This window comes from Fusarium flagelliforme (assembly GCF_020744385.1).
Source record: "Fusarium flagelliforme strain FIESC 12 MPI-CAGE-AA-0113 chromosome Unknown B0J16scaffold_1, whole genome shotgun sequence".
Lineage (NCBI taxonomy): Eukaryota > Fungi > Ascomycota > Sordariomycetes > Hypocreales > Nectriaceae > Fusarium > Fusarium flagelliforme.
In genome coordinates, this window is record NW_025763503.1 from 5556230 (window position 1) to 5566831 (window position 10602).

A 10602-nucleotide genomic window follows, 5' to 3' on the forward strand; every position below is an offset into this window, starting at 1 on the left:
GACTCTACCTACCTAGGTACAGTAAAGCTTAAGAATAATCATTACAGGGGATTGCAAGCTCGTAGCTTGGGGAACTATTAGCGGCAACCTCACTGTCTCCACGCTGAGCTGCCCTGAGCCTCTCGGCCTCCGGTACCCGGGAACGGCGCTGGAGTCCAAGTCAGTGTCGCCATATTCAACCAATCGCAGGCTGTGCTTCTTCCATCGGAGGTAGAAACGGAACCCCACTGGGGGAGTTTCTGGAGGAAGGAGGGGCACTTAGAGGCCGGCCGCGCGCGACAGGAGAGAAATTTCCAGGAAACGATGAGGTGGAAGGAAGGAACAAACGTGGGACGCTTTTCTCACCGGACTCGCTTCTCCTTCTTCTTTTTCCTTTCTCTTCCTTTCTTACTTTTTTTCTTTCTTTTCTGTTCTGTTCTGGACTGAATACTCGTCATCCATCCCTCGATATAGATAAACATTGACCTTTGTACGACAAAGAATCGTTCCTTGTCTACTTCACACCTGCTGCTGCTTCTCGTTCAACAGATTGAGAGAGGTTGATCGAAACATTGATCAATTAAACAGAGATCATCGTTTCCACCCCTCGTCTGGAGTTGCAGCGCAAACAACAAAACAATTTCTTTTGGAAGCAGTTCCAATTGTTAGTTCTCACCCACGTCATCGCATCAATGCTCCCGTCCCCTTTCCAATTTCTCTTTGCTAACAGATGGGTTCCTGGTCATAGTTGCCGTTACAGTTCCCCCTCCCCCACATCTCCCCAGACTCCGATACAAGCTTCGACCCGCCACGGCCATCGCCCTACGCCGCCTTTTTGATATTGTCAATTGTGCTTGAAATAGGCAAAGCAACAATAAATCGTTACACGAGCTGAATATAGAAGAGATTTTTCCGCAGATTATCTTCAATATGCATATCAAGGATATGCTCAGCGACGCCGAGAGGAGCGGCCAGCCCTCCTTCTCTTTCGAGTACTTCCCTCCAAAGACCGCCCAAGGTGTTCAAAACCTGTACGATCGTATGGACCGCATGTACAATCTTGGTCCCAAGTTCATCGATATTACATGGGGTGCTGGTGGCCGCATTGCTGAGCTCACTTGCGAGATGGTTCTCCAGGCTCAAGCAGTGTACGGCCTCGAGACTTGCATGCACTTGACTTGCACTGACATGGGTGTCGAGAAGGTCAACGATGCTCTGCTCAAGGCGTACAAGGCCGGCTGCACCAACATTCTGGCCCTTCGTGGCGATCCTCCCCGAGCCCAAGACAAGTGGATCGCTGCCGACGGAGGCTTCCAGTACGCCCGCGATCTTGTCAAGCACATCCGTAATACTTACGGTAACCATTTCGATATTGGCGTTGCTGGTTACCCTGAGGGTTCTGACGACAACAAGAATGAGGACGAGCTACTCGATCATCTCAAGGAGAAGGTCGACATGGGCGCCACCTTCATTGTCACCCAGATGTTTTATGATGCTGACAACTTTATTCGATGGGTGAAGCGTGTTCGCGAGCGCGGTATCACCATCCCTATTCTCCCTGGTATCATGCCAATTGCTACTTACGCAAGCTTCCTCCGACGAGCCAACCACATGCAGGCCAAAATCCCACAGGAGTGGCTCGACGCCCTGGAGCCTGTCAAGAACGATGATGTTGCGGTCCGAAACATTGGAAAGACACTGGTTGCCGATATGTGCCGGAAGCTGCTCGCCAACGGTATTCATCACCTTCACTTTTACACCATGAACCTCGCCCAGGCAACACGAATGTTATTGGAGGAGCTAGAATGGGCTCCTTCTGCCGAGCGACCTCTTCAGCATGCTCTTCCTTGGAAGCAGTCCAAGGGTCTCAGACGCCGCGAGGAGGATGTCCGCCCCATTTTCTGGCGAAACCGCAACAAGTCCTACGTCATTCGTACACAGGATTGGGATGAGTTCCCTAACGGTCGTTGGGGTGATTCTCGTTCTCCCGCTTTCGGAGAGTTGGATGCCTACGGTATTGGCTTGACTGGCTCTAATGAAGCGAACCGAAAGAAATGGGGTGAACCCAAGACTATCCAGGACATTGCTCAACTTTTCGTCTCCTACCTTGAGAATAAGGTCGAATCCCTTCCGTGGAGTGAAGCGCCCCTTACCGACGAAGCCGATGAGATTCGAGATGGCCTTATTGAACTGAACAAGCGAGGACTTTTGACCATCAACTCGCAGCCTGCCGTTAACGGTGTCAAGTCCTCTCATCCTATCCACGGCTGGGGTCCCGATAACGGTTATGTCTATCAGAAGTCGTACCTGGAGTTGCTTGTTCACCCCAGTGTTTTTGATAAGATGATCTCACGCATCGAGAACCACCCTGATTTGACCTACTACGCTGTTACCAAGGATGGCGAACTTCGATCCAACGTCACTTCTGATGGCCCCAACGCCGTTACCTGGGGTGTGTTCCCTGGTAAGGAGATTGTTCAGCCAACCATTGTCGAAAGTATCAGCTTCCTCGCATGGAAGGATGAAGCATTTCGACTGGGCGTTGATTGGGCGCACTGTTACGACATGAGCTCCCCCAGCCGTGCCCTTCTTGAGGGAGTCATGAATGACTGGTACCTGGTGAACATTGGTAAGCAGTCTAAATTCAGACGACGTTAATCGAGACTAACGAATGGCATAGTAAACAACGACTTCCACGACAACAAAACCATCTTTGAGCTCCTTAAGGGGCTTGAGGTTAATGACTTGACGACTCCTGCCACCCCTCTCTCCGAGCCTATCGCCAACGGCGCCGTCGATACCGAGCCCATTGCCAATGGTACCACGGCCACTGCAGTTGCGAACTAAACGCTCAAACACAGTACGGCGATGTGGCAGGAATGGAGATGCCTAGCATCAGACCTGAACCACATCTATGTGACCGTTTCAGAACAGCAGAAATGTTTCTGCACGTTGCTCTGATTTTCTTTTGATATTAACGATCTGATTTTTTTCTTTTGATTTTTCGGGTTTTGGGTATAATAGCATCACCACGGTGTCTTTTTCAACAAAAAGTTACCAGGGATACGGGGGCAGCATTTTAAAAAGGCGCACGATACAGATAAAATCACCCGGCGGGCGCAGACGACTTTATGTTTTGGGGGCTTGCTTTGCTTGTTCTATATCTCAACGATACCCCGCCAGCAAGGCCTTATGGATGGATGAATGCATGATTGAATTTAGTCTTTTTTTTTTCGGTTTATCTTTCTCGCACCCTACAAGAAGGGAAAGCGACATAAAGACAGTGGAGGATGATATGGGAACAAGGAGGATTTAGGAGGACACTTTGAGCTGGTCGTTCAAAGCAACCAACCTTTGCAGACATCAAGAACCAAAAATTGACTTGATATGTAGCCCATATTGGGCTACGAGCACCTCCCATAAGTTTTCATTACCGCGCTTGTACCAGTGACTTGGATGAATAGTCCAGAAAGCTTCGAGTCCCTTTCGTTGCCTCTCGTTTCTACATTGAGAGGTCGGTTCATTCCAATGTGAATTATCCTGCCCTTGAAGCTGTATTATACAAACATCTCTTCTCACCATGCATCCTCCTCCGCGACCTCATAATCCATATTCACCGCCCTATCCTCTTGCTGGGGTTCAGCACTTCTTTCCCGCCCAGGCTGGTCATCGAAACCAGCCATAGCATCATCTTCTTTATCGTCTCCACCGTCACCTGGAGCATCGTCGATGCTAGTTGTCTTGACAGGTGGTAATGGCGTGCTGACCCAAGCAAGATCCAGACTGCCCTCGACGCCAGGCAATTCCTTGCCATGAAGACTGTAGTAAAACCTCTCAGCTGTTTTGCGGTCCTGAAAAGAGACGTGTGTGGTTTCAGGGGCTGTTTCGACGGACTCAAACTCGCCCAAATTCTATCAACTTGTTAGCAGCATGATCATTGAAAGAAGGGGGTTGAACGTACAAGGAGGAAATGGCGCAGCATCTCGTCCTTATCAGGCGCGGTAAAGTCCACGCCTTTGATAGCGATCTTCTTGGGCCGATTGTCGATCGAGTACTGCGCATACGCCGCGTGCATATTTCCTCCGCCTCCGCGGCCCCTGTAGCTTCCTCTCCCCCTAGGAGCGAAGCCCCGACCACGGTAACCTGCCCGCCCACGATATCCTCCTCGAGGAGGCCAAGATGAACTCGCTTCCTCTTCGGCGTTGGGATCGAGACCAAGAAGTTTAGCTTCTTGCTCGAGAGCTGCAAGCTTAGCGCGCAGCATGTTTGTGCCCGACGAGGTCCCTTCTCCTTGTTCGCCTCGCAGGTCAGCGAGTCTTGCCTGAAGCTTCTCATTCTCCTCGCGATGACGTGCAAGGAGTTCATGCTGCTGCTTTTCTATCTCTTGACGTTTTTGCTCTATTTCAGCGCGCTTGGCCTCACGCTCTTGGTGTTTCTTTTGCTCCTCTTCTTGCTTTCGTTGAAACTCCTCCATATCGATTTCAGGCTCAAGCTCATCTTCTTCTGTCGCCATTGGGTCGTCGGACCAGATTCCCCCCTGCATTGGTGCAGATGGTGGTAAATCGTCGGTTTTGTTTTTGTACCAGAACACTTTTACAAATCGATTGTCAAATATCACTTTTGGTGACTGATAGGCCGCATTTGCTGATCCCCACTTGTCGTATTTGACAATAGCAAGATGTTTATATGGCTGCATCGAAATCTCTAGGATTTTACCGAATTGAGAGAAGAACTCGCGTACTTGCTCCTCGTCGAAGTTCTCCTCGGGGATGTTCTCAACAACAATCGTACTCTTCGAACGATCATAATTGGGCCCATCGGCAGAGAAGGGGGCTTTTGCGCCGCCCTTCTTAGAGCCACGGCCACGACGGCCCCCTCTTCCACCACGGCTGGTATCAGACGGGAAAGACCAAGGATTCATAGGGTTCTGTGCGTTTGCTAGCATAGCAAATGGGTCATTCGGGTCATATTCTATTGAGAAGGTATTAGTAAACAAGCAGATGCAACGAGTGATAACGCTGGTCAGATTTACCATCGCTGCCCTGGGGCATTAAGATTGGTTCGTTGCCATGGTCGTAAGGGCATGTGCTTCCGCGAGAACAGAATCCCTTAGTATCGAAATCGCGACAGCGACCTCTTTTTCGCGACTGACTTTTACCACCACTAAAGCTCTGTTGCGGAAAGTTGGGCATTCCTGAGTAGGGCATTCCCATAGCGCCCATTTGTAGAAAAGCCTCCATAACCTTGGGATCGAACGGCATATCCGGTCGTGGGGGCAGGCTGTGCATGAATCCACCAGCTTGTCCTCCCCTCATATCATCACCTCGACCTCCGCGCCCGCTTCGACGAGCCTGTTTCTGTACGCGACCATCCTGGTTGAAGGCTTCGTACCCATACTGAGGGTCATATTCTTCGCGATCGTGATATCCTCTCTTTTTAGATCCGTTCGGCTGCGCGGTCTCGATGGATTGTTGATTAATCGTTTCTGGCTCAGCGCCAATCTTCGGAGCTGGAGGAGCGCCAGGAAGGTAGGATTTGTGTGTAATGGCTTGGAAAACGTCGTCGAGGAAGGCTTTAGGATCTGTGTCGTCATTTTGCAGTTAGTTTCTGCCGCTGTGCAATCGCCAATCGCTTCAGCAAGCAAAGCAACCATACGCACCTTCGCTCAGAAAATCAGGGATTTCTTGCTCGCATAGCTTCCGTACCGCGTCTGCATCGCCATCGTGCTTAAGAAGAGCAATAACGTACTCAGCGAGGACATCAGCATCGGCGTCGGAGCTGTTTTAGGCAGGTTAGCGCGGTCTATGGCACATAAGAGCATTGCTCATGAGGGAACTAGGTAACGGACGTATCTTCTATGCGCTTGACGATCCACGCTTTGAGAAGGGGCGCATGTTCTTCGGGGAACAACATAGCTCGAGTAACGCGACTATTTGGGAAGGCCTATATTCGGAACGCGCCTAACAATGTCGGCCTTGTATGTCTGTTTGTTCTTGCGAGGTTGGAGGTTGGGATTTTTTTTGGGCCCCGGAGGCCGGGGTCTTGTGTCGTCACAGGCTAGCTCTAAGAAACGGTCGAGGTTCGATGGCCGAATAAGAAGCTACTAATAAGGTATGTCTGTGTATAAACAATTGCAAGCTGACTGTTGAAAGTGTAAATCAATATACCCCAATGAGATAAGACGATTGTTTCAAAAGCTACCAGCAGCTCTTGAAGAATACCCACCTACCTTAATTAATGTGCTTAAGGTACCTAGATATCATCTGCTCTCTCGAACTTGCCTCATCTCAACCCAGCCAGACATTACCAACAGGTGGATTAATCTTTGCTTGACCTTACGCTTTTCACTCTGGTCAATTTACGCCATTTCAAATTCACAGTAAAGCAAGGCACAGTATATGAACTTCAATCTAACGTGTTTCAACTCATCAGATACGACATAACTACATAAAAACTGAATTGAGCTGCTCCTTGTCATTCAGCTTCAACTCAGCGACTCGACTTTTTCTTTTGGTTTCCGCTCAGCATACCCCTCCTGAGATCATCAAGGAGCTCCTTCTTGGAATTAGGCATGCGTCCCAAATCTTCGTTACCAGCCGATTAATTTTGCGTGTCCATTGTGGCACGCTTCGTGGTTCATTCGGCACATTAAAAAAAAGCCGTTTACAGCTTGTCGTAGTACTGTCATTGAGTGTTAGCATATATGTCAACATGTTTGTGAGAATAGTTAAACTTACGTTCTCGACACCAGGAACGTTCTCCTTGACACCCTTGCGCTTTCGCATGGTGGTGACGACCTGGCCGACCTTGCTGGTGGGGTCGAGGGGAGAGCCACCGGGGAGGATCTGCCAGTGGTCGAAGACGGACTGGGGGAAAGCCTGTCCGGAGGTGGCCTGTCGGAGATCTCCGTTGAAACCGAAAGACTCGAGAATGGGGAGGTAGGCCTTGATGTTGAAGAGAGGAGTACCGGGTCGCTGCTCCTCGCTGAAGACGTGACCACGTCGTCGGGTAAGGACACCGTAGACACCACCCATGGCCTGCTCGGGGACCTGAATCTCGACGAGGTAGACGGGCTCGAGAAGAGCGGGCTCGGCGAGAAGAGAGGCGGCGTACAGGACACGACGGGCAGTAGGGATGATCTGACCACCACCACGGTGAATGGCATCGGCGTGGAGGGTAACATCGAGGATGTTGAAGCGGCAAGATCGCATGGGCTCCTCAGCGACGGGACCCTCACGGGTAGCCCACTGGAAACCGGAGACAACGGAATCCTTGATTTCGTTGAGGTACTGGACAGCCTTGGTCTGGTCGACCAACAGGTTAGCACCAGTGCCGTCGGGACCGAAGGTCCAGATCTTTCGGGCGTCGGTGACATCCCAGCCGAAGTCGTCAGCAAGGACACGGGCACGAGCCTTGAAATCGTCACGAGCGCTGACCTTGCCACCCTCAATGGCAAGAGAAAGCTCCTCCTCGATAGGCTCAGCAACCATGTAAAGACGGTTGTGCTTGTTGGGAGACTTGGACAAGGCAGTGATGCTGGACTTGCCGGTGACGGTCTCACGGTACTGAACGACGGGGTCGGAGATGATAAGAGGAACACCAGCGTGGTCCTCCTCGAGATCCTTAAGGCAAATCTCGAGATGGAGCTCACCAGCACCAGCAACAACGTGCTCACCAGACTCGGAGGTCATGGTAAGGACACAGGGGTCGGACTTGGAGAGACGCTTGAGACCCTCAACAAGCTTGGGGAGATCCTGAGCGTTCTTGACCTGGACGGATCGCTGGACGACAGGAGAGACGGAGAACTTCATGACCTTGAGGTTGTGGGCGGTCTCGCTGGTGGTGAGGGTACCAGACTTGAGAAGGAACTGGTCAATACCGACCAGACCGACAATGTTACCGGCAGGCATGTCGTCGATGGGCTCGACCTTGCCACCCATCATCAGGACAGTACGCTGGATAGCCTTGATGAAGAGATCCTCCTTCTTTCCAGGGGTGTAGTTGGGACCCTGGATACGGACCTTGAGACCGGATCGGACGGTACCGGAGAAGACACGACCGAAAGCGTAGAATCGACCCTTATCGGAAGTGGGCACCATCTTGGAGACGTAAAGCATGAGAGGACCCTTGGGGTCACAGTCACGGATACCAATGGCGGCCTCGTCGTCGATGGGACCCTCGTAGAGGGTCTCGGCACGGTACTTCTGGGCGGTGGTGGGAGAGGGGAGGTGGAGAATCATCATCTCAAGAAGAGAGTCAGCAGCGGGAAGGAAAGTTCGCATAACAGCCTTGAGGAGCTGCTTGCCCTCCTTCTCACGGTCCTCAGCGGAGAGCTTGAGGTTGAGCTTCTCAAGGAGAGTGGTGGTCTCCTCCTTCTTGAAGTTCATGACAGCGGAGAAGATCTTGAAGATGGGGTCGAGAATGAACTGGTTGAAGGCACGCTCGAGCTGCTGGCCCTCGTAGGTACCGTTCTTGGTCCACTTCTTGGTCTTGGGGTTGAAGTAGTTGTCGCCCCAGAGACGCTCCATCATCTTGTTCTTGTCAACACCGAACTTCTTGGCGTATCGGACAGCGAACTGGCGGACGGTGAAAGCCCAGCCGTGCAGACCGGAACCGAAGGCGACGGTACCCTTGTCGGGGTAGACCTGGATGTCACCAATGGACTTGTCAAGGTAGGTAGAGATGATGACGTTGACGGACTCGATGGTTCGAGAGAAGGACTGGTAAAGATCCTCCTTGGAAACCTGGAGCTCGAGAAGAGCACGATCGACCTTGTTGATGATGATGACGGGCTTGATGCGCTCACCAAGAGCCTGTCGGAGGACGGTCTCAGTCTGGACACAGACACCCTCAACGGTGTCGACGACAACAAGAGCACCATCAGTAACACGGAGAGCAGCAGTAACCTCGGAAGAGAAATCAACGTGACCGGGAGAGTCAATCAGGTTGATAAGGAAATCCTTTCCGTCGGTCTTCTGGCCAACAATGTCGGCAATATCGTCGTCCTCGCCAAGCTGACCGTACAGAGAGATGGCAGTGGACTTGATGGTGATACCACGCTCCTGTTCATCGGCACGAGTATCGGTGGCTCGGGCATCACCAGCCTTGGCGGTGGAAATGATACCGGCCTTGGCGAGAAGAGAGTCGGTCAGGGTAGACTTGCCGTGGTCGACGTGGGCAATAACGGACATGTTACGGACATTGGTAGGCTTGTCCATAAGCTGCCGGATCTCGTCGATAGTGAAGCTATTTTGAGTGAAGACATGGTGGTCAGCTCATGGTCATGGTGGCTTAAGTCCGAGCGGGGTATGATGAAGTGGGCAGAAGAGGTGATGAATGGAAGAGTTGGTGATGGTGATGAGGGTATTGTTGGTGATGATGGCGATGGTTGAAAAGGGTGCATGTGTACTCACTTAACCATCTTGGCGGTATTGTCTGAATAACCTGACTATGTGTTTGTCAAAGTCGAAGTTGTTGATGTGGGAACAGAGCGGGGTTGAAGTTTTCACCCCGCGATCTGAGCCGCAGAAAAAGGGAAGAAGCAAGAAGCGATTGCCGTCGAGAAGATGGCAACGATTCAAGTGACGATGGAAGAGAGACAGTTCCGTAGGAGAACCACTGTCACTCTTTATGCGTCCCTTTTTGGCGAGAGAAGGTTTGTCAGAGGAGGAGAAGGAGGAGGGAAGGGAAGAAAAGAAAGAGAAAAATCGAGCGGGGAGAAGTAAGGTAGGTAAGGTATCAAGATTCATGGGCGAGACGAGACGAGACGCCTACGGCACGCACCCAAGGTTAGGGACCCACTGACCAGGGAAGAAAAAAATTTGGACAGTGGGCTCTTTGTGTTTTGGTGGGGCAGCAGCACCCCGCTGCACACATGTTTTCTGCCACCCGCTGAAGGAACAGACGCTCCAGGCCCTCCTGGGATAGGCCCATGAGTCCGCTAAAATCTCGAGGTGACCTGCTGAGCAACGTCCAGGTTCACGTAGACAGATTAGCTCCCGTCCCATAGGTTAGCTATGGTAGAGTACATCTAGGTAAATTGCCACAGTCATGTCGGCCAGTGAGTAACGCCGCACAAAAAGAGGGTTGCTGCCCTGGGATGGGATCGAGGTTTGCGGTCCAAACCTAACCCACCTCGACCTTCCACTGAACTTACAACCTAGGTGGGCTGTTCTGGGCTGTGCGCTCTGCCCCTCCATTCCCCTCCCCCTCCTGTCCCTGCACAACACGCACAGGGTAGGCAAAGTACGTACCTACCAATCCAAACAGAGCTCAGCTTTGCTCATTTGATGCGTCTGTGATATGAGATTTGCTATAATTTAGCATTAGTAGCATGCCCTTTCCACACTCTTGCTGCAGAATCGGTTGCATACATGGATATGTTGGAATTGGCATTGGCAAAAAGTGATTGTATTATAGCCGCCCAACCCAACCTCACGTCAGGGAGGGAGGGGGGCCCAGCTTTGAAACCGAGTTTTTCCCCTCCTCAAAACCATTCGAATTAGTTACGAGTGGCCTCTATGACGTGCATTGGATGTATGTACTATGTACTACATTGCTGTAGAAAGTACGGCACCTTGATCTGAATAAACTGACGGCTATATACTCACACACAGAGAACAT

At 51.3% G+C, this 10602-nt stretch overlaps 3 protein-coding genes across 3 annotated transcripts; 1 reads left to right on the top strand and 2 right to left on the bottom strand.

Moving 5' to 3' along the window:
* Positions 1–520: 520 nt before the first annotated feature.
* Positions 521–3084, top strand: B0J16DRAFT_34046 (methylenetetrahydrofolate reductase-domain-containing protein). The gene is made up of 3 exons (XM_046127680.1): positions 521–643; positions 728–2608; positions 2660–3084. The coding sequence occupies exons 2-3, from the start codon at positions 910–912 to the stop codon at positions 2824–2826; spliced, it is 1866 nt and encodes a 621-aa protein (XP_045989727.1). The 5' UTR covers positions 521–643; positions 728–909; the 3' UTR covers positions 2827–3084.
* Positions 3085–3411: 327 nt separating this feature from the next.
* Positions 3412–6236, bottom strand: B0J16DRAFT_329808 (uncharacterized protein). Its single transcript, XM_046126362.1, has 5 exons — positions 5828–6236; positions 5639–5757; positions 5012–5560; positions 3941–4950; positions 3412–3890 (listed from the first exon to the last, which is right to left on the bottom strand). The coding sequence occupies exons 1-5, from the start codon at positions 5890–5892 to the stop codon at positions 3555–3557; spliced, it is 2079 nt and encodes a 692-aa protein (XP_045989728.1). The 5' UTR covers positions 5893–6236; the 3' UTR covers positions 3412–3554.
* Positions 6237–6642: 406 nt separating this feature from the next.
* On the bottom strand, positions 6643–9197 carry B0J16DRAFT_352810 (elongation factor 2; the record flags this gene model as incomplete). Its single annotated transcript, XM_046129272.1, has 2 exons — positions 6643–6660; positions 6717–9197. 2 exons carry the CDS (start codon positions 9195–9197, stop codon positions 6643–6645), a joined length of 2499 nt encoding a protein of 832 aa, XP_045989729.1.
* Between the last annotated feature and the right edge of the window lie 1405 nt (positions 9198–10602).

What these genes read in the sequence shown, in the direction of transcription:
- B0J16DRAFT_34046 (XM_046127680.1), top strand. Translation starts at nt 910, where the DNA reads ATGCATATCAAGGATATGCTCAGCGACGCCGAGAGGAGCGGCCAGCCC. An exon ending in CTGGTACCTGGTGAACATTG is followed by an intron (nt 2,609 to 2,659) that starts GTAAGCAGTCTA and finishes CGAATGGCATAG; the next exon opens with TAAACAACGACTTCCACGAC.
- B0J16DRAFT_329808 (XM_046126362.1), bottom strand. Translation starts at nt 5,892, where the DNA reads ATGTTGTTCCCCGAAGAACATGCGCCCCTTCTCAAAGCGTGGATCGTC. An exon ending in GTCAAGCGCATAGAAGATAC is followed by an intron (nt 5,758 to 5,827) that starts GTCCGTTACCTA and finishes TGCCTAAAACAG; the next exon opens with CTCCGACGCCGATGCTGATG. An exon ending in TGCTGCGCCATTTCCTCCTT is followed by an intron (nt 3,891 to 3,940) that starts GTACGTTCAACC and finishes ACAAGTTGATAG; the next exon opens with AATTTGGGCGAGTTTGAGTC.